We start from the raw sequence: 18676 nt of genomic DNA, 5'->3' as shown, positions 1-18676 counted from the left end.
GGGCCAGAGAAGGAATTGAGAGCCAAGCCAAGGTACTAATAATACCACAGAGTGGAGAATTTGTATCAAATATGGACTGGGTCCATGGACGGAGCTGATTCTATCATGCTCCTCACATGCACTTTATGGGGAAAGCAAGTCTTGCCATCACCTTCCTCCTACTGTCTTACCTTACTGACTTATTTTCAGGTAGATACAAAAGAATGATTCTAAATATTTCAGTGTGGTATGAAAACAAATAAAACATATTTCAGAACCTTTCTACACAGTGGATAAAAGCCCATGCAAAAGCTGCTTCCTAGGAAGCACTAATTAAGAAAACACAGATTCTAAGGTCAAATTAAAAGATTTCCATGAGATCAAATGCCTTCCTCCTTGGAGGGAATCATATTGTAGGAAACCAAACAACTGGACAGACTTCACATGTCCTCTAAGGTATGTGTCACTCCCTACAAGCATTATTCTTGGTTCCATATGTTGCTAAATTAGGCAATTGAACATTGTGCCCAAACTTTTTTTTTTTTTCCTCTTTTGAAGGTGTTCATAGAGACCACTGTTTTTTTTTAACTCATATTGTTCTTTTAAGCAATGTTATTCAACACTGTGGACATCAATATAGTCTACAGATTTGTATCATCCATTTCTTTTCTAAAGCTGTATAGAAGTACACAAGCTATTATGATTTAGGAATGTACTTCAATTGCATATATGCTCCTTCTGTGGTTGTTTTCAGTAAATGTTCATGCAGATCTGTTCTGGTAGTAAGGCAAACTGTTTCTTCAAATGTCAAGCTAAAGAATTTCATGCTAAATAAATACACACAAGGAACCTGATTGTATGAGGAATGCATGCCCTAAGACAAGATATCAGGAAATGAGAGGTGTATGCATCCAAAAAGATCATCCTACAAACAGACTAGTCCAGCAAGCTGGTTCACAAAAATTATATGCAGAAGTTACTTCTGCATTTCCTGTCAGTCAACAGCAATTTCTTGAAGATCCCAGCCTACATAGCCATGGAAAACAGATGATGCTAATTAAAAAATGGAGAAACTTCTGTATTCCACTCAGGTTTATTCCACATGAATTTAAAACATTTTGTTTTCTGGTATTGCCACTGAGACCATAAGGCATTTATCTTGCTCTGCCCTGAACAGAAGACCGAGTCAGAAGGTTCATAGTGTCATTCACACCTGCCTAAGGTTTCTGGAAGAAGGTTATGTATTCAGTGGTAATCACAAGCGCAATGTTATTCCTTACTGCTTGGTCTCATGAGAATACAATTGAAAGGCAATAGAAAATACAGACACAGAGTTAAGTGTGGGCTTTCTATTCTACACAGAATCTTTTTACTCTTTTTCAGTAAAACCAAGAAATTAGTGCTGTTTTCTCCCACACAGTTTAACAAAGTTCAAGAAATCCAGACAACCAGTTGTATGCTAGGAATTAGGCTATTGTACAATGACTTTATTGTTCATTCACAAGAATTAGCAAAAACAGACAACGCAAAGTTTGATTTTTTCAGCCTAAAATTTTTCCCATAGAAAAGGGGTTAATTCCAGAATCGGTTCACAACTGCTGAAAACCGAATTGCTTTTCTTTTGGAGTGCAATTCCCGGGCAGCTGGCAGACTTCATTTTCCACAGGTGCTGTAAGGAAAAGCCCTTTCCTCCTGCCACTTCGCCACACAGTCCCATTGTGCTGATGCCACATTGCACCCTTTCATGACCTGCTTTAACTGGCTAATGTGGTGGAAGCTGTTCCATTTTGTGGAAGGGACTACATCTTTGGTTTCTGCTTGTTCTGTGAACTGGTGAAACCTAAAGAGAGTTTGATGTGCATTGGAGCCAGAACAAAAATAAGCAGCAGGGAAGGGTAGGAGAGATGGGGAACAGCAGCCCCATCAGTACATAAGATGCACTGTAGGGAGTTGAAAAATACCACCAACACCTGTGAATAATTCTAGATTAAAATCTTTGTAATCTCCTAAATTCAGGCAGCTGGGCTGCCTCTATAACACTCCAATGTTCTGACAGAAAATGTATTTCCAAGTATGCCTAGTCACACATGGCTTTGCATCACAAGTTGACTGAGCCAATTCATAGTAAAGGTGGAGAACTTGGCAATTATCTAAATAAACAATTGCAAACTTCTGCAAAAGAGTGATTAATGTTAATCTCAATTCTCTTGCGCTGTCCTGCTGCAGACAGTACTGCAATGACAGTGGGGAGAGGAAGCAGCCGTTAAAACAGTTAAGCCAGAGTTTCCGTCTTAGAGGGCTGATCCCGCCCAGTGCTGAGCACCTCCTGAATTAATTTCTCCCCTTACTGATACTCAGCTGGTTTCAATAAACAAAATACTCTCTTACTAGTTACAGTTCTGGGAACCCCAACTGCTCTCAGGTCTGTTTTGAATACTAATATAAAAACTAAATTCTGATGTCACATGCCACCTGTGCTGATGCTGAGAGATACTTTGGATGTTGTTAGTACAAAACAGTACAAAGTGTTAGCTAAGTGAAAATGAGATATGAGTGGGAATCTCAGGTTAGCAAGATAGATCAGTGTTAAGCTGCACAGAATGATTTAGAGGAAATAGAAAAGGGAGAAAAAGGGTAAATCTAATGGCCTGCCTCATGGTCTGGTTTGTGCCATGCTTCAACCTGCAGTGTTGCATTGGCATCAGTACATTACACTGTCAGCACACACACTGGAGGATCCATCAAGCAAAATAAATGGAGATCTCCTTCAAGAGAAAATTTCTTTAAAAGCCTTGGATAGCTGGGGTAAGCAAAATAAACATCCAAACAATCGGTGAGAAGCAGGATAGGAGACAATAACAACTCCATGAGAGAGCAAACACTCCCGATACAATTAAGTGTGGGGTGCTGGCTTGGAACATAGATGAGGGCTGTTTGGTTCTGATTGCTACAGAGTCCAGATCCGGAAGCCTCTTCGCTCAAAGTGGAAGATCTTGTCGTCTGTGACACATGTGCCAAGATGAAGCGGAACTAATAAATGCCACTGGAAGGACAGTTGGACAAAAGGTCCTGTGAGTGGGTGTATGTCTTCCTGTTGCATTTGTTATTTGCATGTTGAACTTATTCTGCAGTGACACTTCTGCTTATGGTCTGCGTGGATCTGGACATTTAATGCAGTTCCAAGGTCTGGCATTTCCTTTGGAGCCCAGTGGAAAATTTTACAAGGAATCAGTTGGCTACTGATTCTGTATTTCCCAGTCCTTGGCCAATACTGACATGCCTTGTGCTTTGTACACCTGTGCCATTCACAATCACTCACTCCCATCCAGTCTCCCCTCCATATATGTGGGGAAGAAAACTAGGCTTTCAGCATTTATTTCTAATATAGCCACTGTTTCCCAGCTATATTTCTTTATTTCCCCAAGACAAATCCCACACAAGAGCATAAGAGACTGACCTATTCTTCAGCAGCTCCTGCTGAAACAGTGATCTCTTTCCCTCAAAAGCCTTGAAAGCATTCAGGCTCTGCAAATTAATGAGTTAGTTCAGGACAATTCCACTGGACAACGAGAAGCAGGCTTGGAAATCATAAGGTTAGATTTGTTGGCTATTACTTTACTAGGTTTTTCACAGTTCTAATCCATCTTGCAAGAGATATGCAATTTACTCCCAGAGAAGCTGATTCATTTGCTTCAGTGCTCACTATTTAGGCACCTGTGTTGAAGTAGTCACTGTTTAAATGAGGCTTTAAAATCTAACGGTTCAGGAAACATACACATGGAAACCAGTCAGGTCCTGAAAGGTCCTGCTGAAAGCTTTGTTAATTTTTGTGATAGACAGTATTTGGTATAACATGTCAGTGTAAAACTGTAGTGGTAAGTGTTAAACAGGTTATGTTTAACACAGAAGACACAAAGTTTCTGTAAGAGAGCAATGACATCAGTCAACCTTAAGAGGCATTCATTTTGGAGTCTGAGATGTTTGAAAACTAGGCAACAGCAATCATTTAGCATCCTATATTCTGGTAAGCCATTTACCAGGCCAAAATGTGATTTTCCAAGAACCTCAAGCTAGTATTTGTTAATACTGATTCTGATGTTACAATACAGGAGCAGTCTCAATACTATGCACCAGAAGAAGGCACTCCAAATTCATCAGAGCAAACAGACTCAATGTAAAAAAATAAAATCGTCATGAGAGACAGTCAAACAGAAGAGAGGTAATTTCTGTCAATAAAGTCCTCTGCATGTCATTGCCTCACACTTTGTTAAACCACAGACATTTTGAGTCTAAGATGGCCACTGCTCTCTGCTGGAATATTTACTTGGTTTCAGTAACGCAGTACATTAAATTAAATTATCTTTTTGTTGTCTGTCATACTTGCAGTACTTCCTACAATAAATTCAATACCTTTCTTAGGACTGCTTAGAAAGACAATTAAAGCCAGCTATTTGGCCTATCTTTATACAATTAAACATTACCTTTACTTTTCTTCCCAGTTACCATTTTTGTTGTGTAGTCTGTTGGATAAACATCTCCCAATACATTTGAAAGAGTATAAAATGTATGCTAAACTTTGCAGAAACATGTCACCATGTTACTGACTTTGTATTAATTGTGCATGAGACACCTTCAGATACCAAGCCTGTGTTGGCAGAGCAAACAGGTATCATACAATCACAGAATAGGTTGGAAGGGATCTTTGAAGCTCATCCAGCCCAATCCCCTTGTTATGGGCAGGGACATCATTTACTCAACTGGGTTGATCAAAGCCCCATTCAACCTGGCCTTGAACACTTCCACGGAAGGAGCACCCACAACCTCTCTAGGCAGCCTGTTCCAGTGCCTCACCACCCTTATCATAAAAAAATTCTTATGTCCAATCTAAATCTACAATCTTATCAGTTTAAAACTGTTGCCTCTCATCCTGTCATGACAGGCTTTGGTAAAATGTCCCTCCTCATCTTTCCTGTAGGTCCCCCTGAAGTACTGGAAGGCCGCTGTAAGGTCTCCCTGGAGCCTCCTCTTCTCCAGGCTGAACAACCCCAACTCCCTCAGCCTGTCCTGATAGGAGAGGTGCTCCAGCCCCCTGATCATCTTCGTGGTCCTCCTCTGGACCTGCTCCAACAGGTCCATGTCTTTCTTACACTGAGGAGCCCAAGCTGAGCAGAGTACTGCAGGTGGGGTCTCACCAGAGCAGAGCAGAGGGGCCGAATTACCTCCCTTGACCTGCTGGCCACACTTCTTTTGATGCAGCCCAGGATACCATTGGCCTTCTGGGCTGCGAGCGCACATTGTTGGTTCATGTCCAGCTTTTAATCCACCAGTACCCCTAAGTCCTTCTCAGCAGGGCTGCTCTCAATCCCTTCATCCCCCAGCCTGTATTGATTTTGGGGATTGCCCCAACCCAGGTGCAGGACCTTGCACTTGGCCTTGTTGAACTTCATGACTTTCAACCAGGCCCACATCTCCACCCTGTCAAGGTCCCTCTGGGTGGCCTCCCTTCCCTCTAGCAAATTGACTGCACCATACATCTTGGTGTCAGCAAACCCAATCTCACTACCTTATGTCATTGATGAAGATCTACATCATACTGGTCCCCCTACAGACCCTTGAGAGAGACTCCACTTGTTACCGGTTTCCACTCGGACTTTGAGCTGTTGACTGTAAGTCTTTGGATGCAGCCATCCAGCCAATTCCTTACCCTTACCTAGTGTTATCATCTAGCCTTGCATACGAAGATGAACTTACAACAGAAATGTGTAACAAAAACCACTATGGACCAGCTCTGTGCTATACTGTCCTGACACTGCAACTGCTCTGTATATAAAACAAGAAAATTAACACAACAATTAGCTTTGTATGTCACTACAGAATGCAAAAAAAATCAGCCAAGGGGGACTGAAAATGGAAACCCAGAAACAATTTTCTCTTAGACCATTCAAATATGAACTTTATGGCTCCAATCCATTTCACTAAAACTGTCTAGGGGGCAAAGATAACAACGAAAACGATTTTTAAGGCCAGCCATCCGATTTGGCTAGATACTAAAGGTAGTAAAGGGTATGTAGCCTTCTTCCTGTCAAGCTTCAAGCTCTGGCTCCTGCAATCTAAGTTCTTCAAAAAACCACCAGGAAATGGGGAGAGTTGGTTAAGCTGTTTCCCCTAGTATCTGAAAAGCACCTGTACTGGTTTTGCTATGGACTATATGCCCAAATCTAAAGGCTTTCACAGGAGACTGGGTGTCTAACAGAACAAGATTAGCAAACTTACATCCCTGCTTTTTTTTTTTTATATTCCTTTGGATTAATGTGCTTTGGTTTTTTTTTTTTTTCCTTCCTTTTACATTACTTCAAGAACCCATGCCTTTCATGTTTCTGATCCTTCTCTTGCTTGGCTTGCATTCTGATCCACTTCTGTCTCAGCAATCCCTGTTGTTTCAAGGACTTAGAACCATAAGCTCTAAGCAGCACTCCAAATCACAGAATGTCAGGACTTGGAAGGGACCTCTGGAGATCATCCAGTCCAACCCCCCTGCCAGAGCAGGTTCACCTAAAGCAGGTCACACAGGAATGCATCCAGTGCTCTGTCACCCTCACAGAGTAAAGAAGTTTTTCCTCACGTTGAGGCGGAACTTCCTGTGCTCCAGTTTGTGCCCATTGCCCCTTGTCCTGTCACTGGGCACCACTGAAAAGAGCCTGGCCCTATCCTCTTGACACCTGCCCTTTACATATTTATGTGTTGACAAGATCCCCTCTCAGTCTTCTCCAGGCTAAAGAGCCCCAGGTCTCTCAGCCTTTCCTTGTAAGAGAGACGCTCCAGTCCCCTCATCATCTTCATAGCCCTTTGCTGGACTCTCTCCAGTAGTTCCCTGTCCCTCTTGAATTGGGGAGCCCAGAACTGGACACAGTACTCAAGATGTGACCTCACCAGGGCAGAGTAGGGGGGAGGAGAACCTCCCTTGACCGGCTGGCCACACTCTTCTTTATACACCCCAGGATAACATTGGCCTTCTTTGCCACAAGGGCATACTGTCGTGTTCACAATGTATTATCACCAACCTGTTCCATGGATGGCAGAAGTCATTATCAGACAAAATTCACTCACTAATGACTACAAGTAAAAAAACCTCCCAATTTCCACAGAATTTTGAGAAGCATAGGTTTCATTTTATTTACTAGACAAGAAACAGCAGATTATTTTATTGCAGTCAAATTGTATTAAAAAATGAAATGCATTCAAAGCTTTTGAGCACATTCATCCCTTAAAACAGAAACTTAAACCAAGAGTTGTTCAGATCAATGAAGCAGCAAGAAGCCAGCAGTGTACAGGACACCGGCAGCAAAGTACTTTTCTGTTCTGTTCTATAAGTCACATAAGTACATCTTCACGCACAAATTTGGCTTAGGCATTACGTAAGGCTTTTTGAAGAGAACATTCATTCATTACACAATTGCTGCTGCGAAAGAACCACCACAATTATTAAACCGTGTCTTCCAGCACACAAAACCTACTGCTCTTAAAAACATCACTGAAATAAAAAATATGGATAATGTAAAAAAAATAGTATAATTTTATTTTGAATTTTTCTGTTTTTTTCTGGTATGTTTCTGAAATGAACTGTAACCACTTGCCTCATCAAAGGAAAACATGGGAGGCAGAAATAGCAAAGCAAGTAGTGTACCTGTGAGTCTGCCTTCTTAGATCTTACTTTATGAAACTGCAACAGAGTATTACCTAGCCTTTCCTTTCTTCCATCAACTAAAAGGTATCACTGAATAGAGGATGACAGCTCGCTACTGACTTTTCTTCAGCTGCTGTTTGATCCATCTTGACAGTAAAGCTATTTCTAGTTTAAAACATACTCAAAATCTAACTTTAGCCTCCTTATACCTTATCAAGCATGACAGAGATTATAAAAGCTTAGACATTATCATCAGTCAACGTTTACTCCATTCTTTTATGCTTGTAACCATTTTTGAAGGTATTATAACCTCTGTAAGGTTGAAAGTGATCCACTCTTTCTTGTGAGCACCCAAACTTCAAGGTCCATCCAGGTTGTTACTGCTTTGGCAGGATGACTGAACACTGCACTGTTGTCTGAAACACAAAGTCAAAGTAGGTGAATGCTTCCTCTGCCAATGCAGAGCAGAATTACTTTCAACATAAAGGCAGACTACATAGCTTCCATTTGGATTAAGCAGGTGTAACTCTTTACTTGTGCATAGTATGTTGAACTTCCTCCAACACCACAAAAATTAAAACAATTATAGGGAGGCCATATCCTACAACAGCTCAAGGTCTCATTATTACAACTTTTTAAACCTATGTAACAGGCTCATTGGTATTAAGAACAACAATCATATTGCAAAACCACTAAATTAAGGACTTTAGGTGCACAGGCTGCAAATGAAAAATTGTGCAGCTAGCTTTTCATTTTTAAGGCTAGCATATTGGCTTACATGCATCACATTCATAGAAAGCTCATTACAAATATGATCAGAATGCTCTGAAAATGAAGTTTCATAAAGTGATTTTTACACGTTTCTTCATCAATTTTGAAGTACAGCTATCAAGAACAGAAACCTTTCACTAAAGGTGCACTGACTGCAGTGAATGAAATACTCATGTTATGCAAGGGCAGGCAACTTTGACATCAGCCACATTCAAAAGAAGGGCCTGAGAAACACTTGAATCTCAGCTTTTTTGAGAGGTCCTTAGCCTGCAAGGACCACAGTACGTAGACCAATGCCAGCTACAGCTGAAGTGAAGCCTTGATGAATTTTCCCCCTCCACCTTACTCACCTGAGCCAATTCACTCCAGTTGCTTAAGTAAGTTCATTGATTTCACTGAGATATTTTTTGAGGAAGAAAATTACTCAGGCATATTTACAAGACCAAAGCTCTACATATATAACTCATGAATGTCAGTTTCAGTTTGTGACAGACTAGGAAAGATGACTGAAAAATGTTAACCTTTAAGGCCTTCAACTTAGGGCTAGCTACCAAACATATCAAAAGTCCAAGCACGTCAACAATGAAGCATGCTGAAATACATCTACAGATACCTTACCCATTCTAAACTATCCCACAGTTTTCACTTGCCATAACTCTCTTATCAAAGTACAACATTTCCTTCTATCAGAGGTCTGACAAATATAATTTCACATACGCTAGTACAGAAGCTCAAAAAAGGCAGACAGGATCAGCAGGTCTCCTCACTGAGTCAAAAAGTTAACCTCAGGAGCATTCACAGCAGCTCTGTTCTTACACCCATCCTGTAATAAAAATCAGTTCTAACATGATGTTCCCTTTGCCATCCCAGTACAGATTCTCTCCCGATCCTCATGGGGTTGAGCCTTACTGTAATAAAGGTGCAGAGCAAAATTCTCAGTTGTTAGAAGTCTTTTCAATGTGACAGTTTTTCCTCTCTCACCAATACTTTTCCTAATAAAACCAAAAAAAGAATCTACTGTATTGGTTCCCTTTTGAAATTGTCTGCTATTGCTAATTTGTTTACTTAATTCAACAATGAGCCCATGTTGTGTTTGAGCTTTTGATATCGATGCAGTGGCTGAAGTTCTTGTTGTCTTCAATCCTTCCATGTACCAACTACAGGCAAGGTTTGGTTTTCCTGAAACCATTTGTACATGCCTGCTCTTGCTTCTGGATTCCTTCTTTTCAGCTTGTCCCTGCTTCCAACCCTTGAATGCTGCATTTTCGCAATGGAGCTGTTTCCTGTTTAGCCAAGTCAGTCTCCTGACTGGTCCTTCTGTGGATCACGCCTGTGCTTGGAGAATGCTGCCCTTAAAGACTTGACAGCTTTCTGGAGCTCCTTGCCCCTTCAGAGCTGCCTCCCATGAGATGATACCTACTAGTTCACTGGTTAAACCCAAGCATGCTCACCTGAACATCAGTATCCAGATTCTGCTACTTGCCTTCCTTGCTCCCCACGGGATGCTGAACACAACTATCTCATGAGCATTACAGTAACAACCACCAGTGATTATCACCTCACTAAACAACTCTTCTCAGTGAACAGCAGATCCAGCTGTACATCACCCATGGTTGACCCATCCTACCCAGAAATTTCCTTGACACCAGCCAGAAATCACTTGTACTACTGTCATCAACAGCATCATCTGTGTTTCCTGATCCATGACATAAACACAATGTGGTCATACCCTGTTCAGAAAGAGTAAGGGCTTTGTACCCTGGCCACGCCTCAAAATGACAGGCTGTAGGAAGATGCTGTGCCTGCAGAAAAGTTTGCTCCAAACTTGTTTTTCAAGCTCATGTAACCTGAGTCTGGAGAATGATCTCTTTTACAACAATAAAATAAGGAAATACTGGCCTAAAGACATCTCGGGCAGTTAAAACCAGTAATTTCAAAATACACTTAAACTCACTGGCTTATCACAGATGAAAAGACACACGAAAATGAATGGATGGCAGGCAGCCTATCCTTTAGCAGAAAAACAGCCCTCGGACATTCTTGCTGCAACACTCACTACTGTGAGATTCAGAGGTGACACTACCGCATGTGTATGGGTGGGATGCCTATCTCCATGGGAGAAGACAGATAAAGGCAGCTGGGCAAAGACACTGGCAGCATATTTTCTCCTGCCTGGTGAAGTTCCACCAGGCATAGCTGTGATTCTGAGTAGAGCTCAGAAAAGAAAAGCTGTGTCCATGTAGAGCTTTATGGTTTCACACCCTTCTCCAACCACTAGTTACAGACCCGCAAGTCCCCATCTGAGATGCATGGCAGTGGCCTGGATATAGTCTGGCACAGCTTCACATTGTCACTGACAGCAAAGTACCAGCTGCAGTCTTGCTCAGGTCCCTCCTTGTCTTCATTCCTCACCACATTACCACACAGCATATAAGAGGTGCTGCCTTCAAGCTTCAGGAAAATGTGGCTCCGAAAAAGATCAGTTCAAAAAGCCCATCATCTGACCTTTAAAATTCCCACCATAAAATATACAGAACACTTCACATCTACAGAAAGAATGGTTCTTCATGGTTCAATTACACACTTGTACAGAGGCACATGCATACATCTCTCTTCGCTGTATTGCAAAATTGCCTCTCTCCTTATTCACTAACACAGAAGCCTAGGACCAGTCCCTCATCTACTTTACCACCATTTAATGCTCAAACAGAAAGATTTTTAGCCTTTCCTGCCCTTCCTAAGTAAAATCAGAGGAAGCTTCCAAAGCCTCAGACTTTCCTGTCACTTTTCCAGAGTACTTGGTTGTGTTAGATCAGAAACAATTGTGACTCCTACTCTCCTGACATAAAATCTCAATCCCCACTGCCAATATCTAGTTTCCATTTCCAGTTCTTCTAATGCCTTTAGATCAACTCCCTTTCTCAGTATATCATCACTTAAACCAAGCCACTATCAGCAAAGACCATATACATAACAATTGGCAAGCCCAGGTGAAACTCTCAATAACACAGAACGGTTTGAGTTGGAAGGGACCTGAAAGATCATCTAGTTCCAACCCCCCTGCCATGGACAGGGACATCTTCCACTAGACTAGGTTGCTCAAAGCCCCATCCAACCTGGCCTTGAACACTGTCAGGGAGCAGGCATCCACAGCTTCTCCGAGCAACTTGTTCCAGTGTCTCACCACCTTCACAGTAAAGAATTTCTTCCTAATTTACATCTACTCTCTTTCAGTTTCAAACCGTTACCCCTCGTCCTATCACTACACTCCTTGATAGAGTCCCTCCCCACCTTTCCCAAAAGCCCCCTTGAAGTACCAGAAGGCCGCTATAAGGTCTCCCCAGAGCATTCTCCAGGCTGAACAACCTCAAATCTCTCAGCCTGTCCTCACAGGTGAGGTGCTGCAGCCCCCGATCATCTTCGTGGTCCTTCTCTGGACCTGCTCCAACAGGTCCATGTCTTTCTTGTGCTGGGGGCCCCAGAGCTGGATGCAGTACTGCAGGTGGGGTCTCACCAGAGTGGAGTAGAGGGGGGGAGAATCACCTCCCTCGATCTGCTGGCCACACTTCTCTTGATGCAGCCCAGGATGCGATCGGCCTTCTGGGCTGCAAGCATACATTGCTGGCTCATTTTCAGTTTTTCATCTACCAGCACCCCCAGGTCCTTTTCCACAGGGCTGTTCTCTATCCACCCATTGCCCAGCCTGTACTTGTGCTTGGGATTGCCCCAACCCAGGTGCAGGACCTTGCACTTGGTCTTGTTGAACTTCAAGAAGTTTGCACAGGCTCACCTCTCCAGCCTCATCCAGCTCTCTGGATGGTGTCCCTTCCCTCCAGTGTGTTGACCACACCACACAGCTTGGTGTTGTTGGCAAACTTGCTGAGGGTGCACCCAATCCCACTGTCCATGTCACCAACAAAGATGTTGAACAGCACTGGTCCCAACACTGACTGTTGAGGAACGCCGCTCGTCACTGGTCTCCACTTAGACATCGAGCTGTTGACAGTGACTCTTTCAGTGCAACCATCCAGCCAATTCCTGATCCACTGAATGGTCCACCCACCAAATTTATAGAGACAATGATGTCAGGCAGGGTGGTGTTGAATGCTCTGCACAAGTCCAGGTAGATGATGTTAGCTGCTCTTCCCTTATCCACCAACGCTGTAACCCTGTCACAGAAGGCCACCAAATCTGTCAGGCACAATCTACCCTTAGTGAAGTCATGTTCACCTCCTCCTTTTCCATGTGCCCTAGCATAGTTTCCAGGAGGATCCAATCCACGATCTTGCCACGCACAGAGGTGAGACTGACTGACCTGTACTTCCCTGGGTCTTCCTTTTTTCCCTTTTTAAATATAGGGGTTGTTTCCCTTTTCCAGTCAGTGGGAACTTCTCAAATATGATGGATTGTGGCTTAATAACTTTGTCCACCAGTTCCCTCAGGACCTGCAGATGCAACTCATCAGGTTCTATGGATCTGTGCATCTTCAGGTTCCTTTGACGGTCTCAAACTTGACCTCCTTCTCCAGTGATATTCATGATTGGTACCAGGCAGTAGCAGATGCTCAAGAGTGTAAGAAGCTACATTAGAATGGAGTGACCCTTCCTCTGGCATATCATATTTTCTTCTTTCAGCAAATAGTTCAGGGACTGAGCTGGAGGAAGCACTTAAATTGGTCTTTAAACAGTTGACAATGAACTGAAAGAAGGGTCAGCATTCTTTAAAGGGGAACCTTGCAAACTCACTGCCAGCTCTTTCTAGTCACCTGCTCTTTCACTCCCGATGAAGAATCAAGACAATCATGCAAGGGAAAGCAACATAACACTGCTTACTGAAGTACACCTGTCAGAATTGGAGGCAGATCCCTCAGTACTTAAGCAGTGTTACATACTTGGGAGATTTCCTTTCATGCCAGCATGACCAAATTAGCTGAGGAATATCTAGCATATTGTTTAAATTATTTGTTCAAACTTTGATTTTTTTTTTTTTTTACATAGCTAGGCATCTATATTAAACAAAAAGTGTGTCCCAGTCCTCTAAAAATGTTTTCTGTGGATTAGAGGGGAGACCAAATGCTGATTCTGTTGTCTCCCTTGTCTATCCATGACACAACTTCCTGAAGACTGCAAAGGGGAAAGTCAGTGATCTCTCACAAATGTACAGAGTGGACATTAAAATAGCTGTTTCAGATAACCAGGTGAGTAAGAGTCACAAACGTAACCCAAGGCCTCCTAATAAAAGTAGGTTTTCTAGTGAAGAACCAGCAAAAGACTCATTTCAAGGATTTGGGTTGGACCTCCTCAAACCTGATCTGATCAAGTATGCTTAAAAGTGTCTGGGGTGAATTTTTCTGAATGTCTTTCCCTTTACGACACTGACTAAACTAGAGATGAGAGTCACTGACAAGAGAACAGTATTGAAAACAAAACTGAAAATTTGATCCCAATCAGAAGACACACAAAAATTTTACAGCACATAGAGTCCTGTTGATAGCCGAATTTCAGGGACACACTTTCAGATATATGAAGACATGACTTATGTCTGTGTTCATCTTTCTTATCCATTCAAATTTCAGTCAACACAGTGATTTTGAAAAGAGAGACAGAAAGAACCTAAGAGAGGAGAGAGTTATCAGAGCATGGACTCTCTCAGAAGTTTACTCAACTTTTTTCAGACTGCTGCTGCTTTCACTAACAGAGACCCTTGTGGCCCACTTCTGTCTGCTCTCTGTCTTTCACATTTCCAATTCTCTTTCCCTGTCTCCCACGCCATCTCAATGTAAACCTCAGTTGCTCTTGCGCTTCATGTTCTTGTACTCTTGGAAGTAGTTATTTGTCACAAAAAGCTTGAGAACTTGGATAGACATCCAAACTATTTTAACATTGTTTTTCCCCTCTACGCTCTAGCCGCATATGAATTTCAAGCATGCCTGTGAAATAGAGGTGATGTAAAACATGTAAGTAAACTCCCGTCTAAGAAAAATTCTGCCTAAAAATTCCCTCACCTCAAAATATATTTTGAAATTTTTTTCTTTTCAATGTTTTTTTCATGCACTGTGGATCTGAAACTTGTGGGAGGACACAGTTCTAATTAATTTCAAATTGGTTATTATCCATATCTTGCAACAGCTCCCCTCCTTCTGCATATTAGAGAGCACAATGCCTTTAGTTGCGTTCTGTCTTCTCCGCTTGGCTCTGTGTTGGTCTAAGATCTAACCTAAAGCTGAGAAGAGGTACACGTTTTTCATTTGGATACTCACACAGACTTGTATCTTACCTTTGCTATGAAGGATAACACTTCATGAACCATAAACAGATGTCCTTAATTTTTTTTACCGTTTGTAACACTTCTTGTAAAACTGAAGCTAGATCTTTGCAATAAAGCTTGTGAGAGTCTTAATGAATTTGTTTGCTCATCTTCAATGGATCTGGTTTGTTGAAGCATCTACTATAAGAAGTTATGATTTAAGGTATCTTGAACACATACCTATACTATGTGTACTGTCCCCAGTACTCACCAGCCTCATGTATGTACTTACTTTCAGGGTTTGCAGGGTGTTGGTCCACTCCATGGAACTTATCTGAGGTATAGCTGTAAGGAGTATGCTAGTAGCCTTATTTGCATTCCCTTTCAGTGTCTTTAAAACTTTATCCACTGAAACCTAGAAGTACAATAGAAGTGAGTGGTGTCTCTCAATTCTGATGGCACACATTTTAAATACCCAAATAAATTAATTTAACTCATACACCTTCAAGTGAAAAGGTGAAGCTTTACAATGTCACAATCTTTTTAGCCAGTAAAAACTTCTTTTCTCTGTCGATGTATGTCAGATTGTATTTTACACAAATAGGAGAACTAAAGCAAATACACTGTTTTGCACAGAGCTGCAAAAGAAAAAACACCGGACCAATTATGGGAAGATAAGCTCATACACAGAGCTCATGAGCTTCATATATACAGACCCAAATTCAGACAAGAGGAGACAAAAGGTTTGCAAGCAGTGAGGCAAGTTTTTGAAAATGAATGAGATAGCACCAATTGACTCTGTTTTTACTTTCACAATTGTTCATCCAGAATAACCCAGTGACACTGATGTAAGTAAGAACAGACTTAGTTTAATATGTGATCCCGCCTCAAAAGCTACAGGTTCTCATCCAGATCCCTCAGGACAGGGAATAAAAGTTCCACTCACTGCTTCTTCGTGTTCCTTCCAGCAGTCGTAATCCGTTGCCATGGCAATACTAGCATAACTCATTCCAGCTTCTTTCGCAAGAATCACTTCAGGCACTGTGGTCATGTTGATAACATCAGCACCCCAGCTGCGAAACATTAAGCTTTCTGCTCGAGAACTAAAACGTGGGCCTTCAATTGTGATCATTGTCCCCTTGGAATGACACTGGAGCCCAAGCTTCTTGGCAGTCTCAATAAGAACCTGCAAAACATGCCAACATCAGGAAAAGGAAATAATTCCCTATGCGCACTGCTTTTGCATCCCATCAAAAAACTTACATACAAAAGAAATGAACTTTATACAAAGCAGTGAAGCATCACATGGCTACAGCTGTTCAAAACCAAGGATCAGTTTCAGTTTCCTCATCCAGCAAGAGAAATCAATAGTCCTACTAACAGGAATGATCTTGAATTCTTTGATTTCGTATCAATTGGATTACTGTTTTCAATGCAGACCAAGATGACTGGAAAACAGCAAACTTTTGTGTGATACAGTCTGTGCTTATACTGAGAACAGAATGGTGAAAAAGCTCCACTCAGCACTACATCACCACATGGAGTAGTTCAGCTGGTGAGAACAGGAATACAAAACTTACTTTTTGAAAGTAAAACCTTACAAGTGCATACTTCAAAGAGTACCCCGGGAATCTGCAGAGAAATTATTACCACCTTTTCCCACACCTGTGACTTGAGCTGTACACTTTACATATACCACGGACTTCACACTAGTTTTTACAGTTCCAACCAGGACCTTGTATATGGAAGAATCACCATGACTTTTTCTCTTGGTAAATGGCCTGGGTAACACCAGTTGTTACAACAGGAGTAAGAATGTACCAGCATATGTAAATGGGACTAGGACACCTGTAACTGTCCTGAGTAGGAAGGGGAAAGTAACTATGATGACACCTGTTTAAAATTACCATCAACAGAAAATAAAAGCTTTAAAAAAAAGTATAAGAGCAGGATGAAAAAATGTGGCAGGACAGGAGAGACCCTCATAACACACTATATACCACTAGAAGCTGACCTGTCATCATTGTGACCTTCACACAGGTCAGGTGGAGCAGCCTCCCCTGCAAAACACTGTGAGAAAAGTAAGTGCAAAAGCCTGCACTCCAGTTGGTTGGTTAACCTGCCATACATGGGTGCAACAAGCAGCGATACCTCAAGTGCGCTGCCTGACTCTGTGGGGTGCCTCCTCACTGGCAGGTGGATCAGTGGATTGTGTGAAGCAGCACAAGTACATATGAAGCTGGAGTACCCACTTCTCTCACTGCAGATGCACGTTGACAGGTAAACCTGCACTCCCAGAAGAGGGTGGGTGTGCGGGTAACCCACATGTACTGGGGATGGGTATTTGTGCATGCAACTGCAGTACTGTGCATGTAGGGGTAAGGTAGAGCTTCTGGGGATTAGTCACAGAAGGACACTTAGAAATTTGTAGGTATTTACTAAGGTGTTTATGAACATGCTGTAAGTTAATATAATATTAATCACACCCAATATTGTGGTTTACTGCTGATATTTATTCTGAACATAAGATTCACTGATTGCCAGTTAAACTTTGTTAATAAATCAATAGATAACTTCAATTGTGATTTGACTTAAACCACAATTGAGCAGTATTTCCTTGAAACTCTTTACAAAGTTCCAACTTTACTCCTTACAAAATGTAGTGAGTACCAGATTCTGAAAGCAGTAATAACAAAGGCATCCTACGTTACTTGCAGTGAGAGAAAAGATAAAATCCTTTCAGATTCTCATTTAATTTACAGTGCTTAAGCAAATAAAACAGCATTTTCATGTATTCGCATAAATGCTATTTAACAGAAAGTTTTCAGATGTTTTCATGCATTACTCCTTAAACAGCCTATTACATTAACAGTTTTGGCTTTATTATTACTGTATTTATCTGTGAAATTCCCCTGAATTAGGATAATCTGGGCTGAAACGATTCCAAAAATTTTCAGAGATAGTTCCATGAAAAAAAGTTTAAGTCACTTTTATCTGGTATTTTCAAATGAAGTGAAAGTATCCCTTTCCAGTCTCACTAAGAGCTCAAAACCACATGTTCTTTAAAACTTCTGTTAGGCTGATTAGAAAACATAGGCTAATGAGATAATGATCACATGTGAGACTGGGAAGTACCTAAATATTTTTTCTGTGTTTGAAAAAGAGCATTTCTCTGTGGGCTTTTCAAAAAATGTAATACCCAAATTGCCTCTAGCTACTTCACAATCAAATGGAAAAACTAGCCTTGGTGTGTTTTCCTGCAATCTCAGGAAATGGCTTATGCATATCTGCTTACCTTCTGTAAAAATTAGACAGACACAGTGTGAACTACTGCCAGTCACTTCAGCAATAACACTGTTTTTAATCAATTTCAGAAAGTGTAAGGTTAGCTCTCAAACTCCTTTATCTGTTGTGACATGACATCATGCTCAAAGTCAGTAGTAACCAGATGCCAACTAACTTTTGGTAAGAGCATGTGGCTAGGCTCTTGTTGCATGAAAAATGCAAAGCATTTTTGTATAATTTGCTGCTCAGTGGAAGAAGGAGAAAAGCATGCACATGTATTATTCTAGTGGTTTGTTTCCTTACGAGATTTAAAATGCCTGTACTTCACTGCAAAACACCTTGATTTCCAGTGCACTGAAGTATTGTTCTACTAACATAGTTCTACTGTGGATCTGCTCGTGGGTATCTCAAAACCACACTGTGTCTGGCCAATTAACAAAAATAGCCTATGATGACACTGAAGCGAACTGGTAACAAGAGCAGAATAGCTCAGTAGCACAAATATTTGCACACGCTCTGGGTACAGATTGGGCCAGCTACTTCACAATCCAGCTTTGTCCTGCTCAGTGCAGTAACTGACTACACAGACAGCAAGTCTCTTAGGTGGATATGACTGATTCTGTAAGCATTTCTGTGCTCCTGGAGACCGTGGCTCCTTGTAGCTTCTGATCAGACCATTCCACAACAGCACAAATATGTGGTTCAACCTTC

At 41.6% G+C, this 18676-nt stretch overlaps 1 protein-coding gene across 2 annotated transcripts in view; it reads right to left on the bottom strand.

The window, feature by feature from the left end:
* Window positions 1-7251: 7251 nt before the first annotated feature.
* The window catches only part of MTAP (methylthioadenosine phosphorylase), a 35021-nt gene continuing 23596 nt past the window's right edge, over window positions 7252-18676 (bottom strand). For both annotated transcript variants that reach the window (XM_086479595.1, XM_086479594.1), the window contains 3 exons: window positions 15627-15866; window positions 14973-15095; window positions 7252-8079 (listed from right to left, as the gene is read on the bottom strand). In XM_086479595.1, the coding sequence (XP_086335721.1) occupies window positions 8041-8079; window positions 14973-15095; window positions 15627-15866 (402 nt within the window). In that variant the 3' untranslated portion in view covers window positions 7252-8040. The remainder of the gene's footprint in view (window positions 8080-14972; window positions 15096-15626; window positions 15867-18676) is intronic.

Source organism: Leptosomus discolor, chromosome Z, assembly GCF_034619465.1.
Source record: "Leptosomus discolor isolate bLepDis1 chromosome Z, bLepDis1.hap2, whole genome shotgun sequence".
Lineage (NCBI taxonomy): Eukaryota > Metazoa > Chordata > Aves > Leptosomiformes > Leptosomidae > Leptosomus > Leptosomus discolor.
The sequence above is the reverse complement of the archived record's forward strand: the minus strand, read 5'-3'. Positions and strand labels throughout refer to the sequence as shown.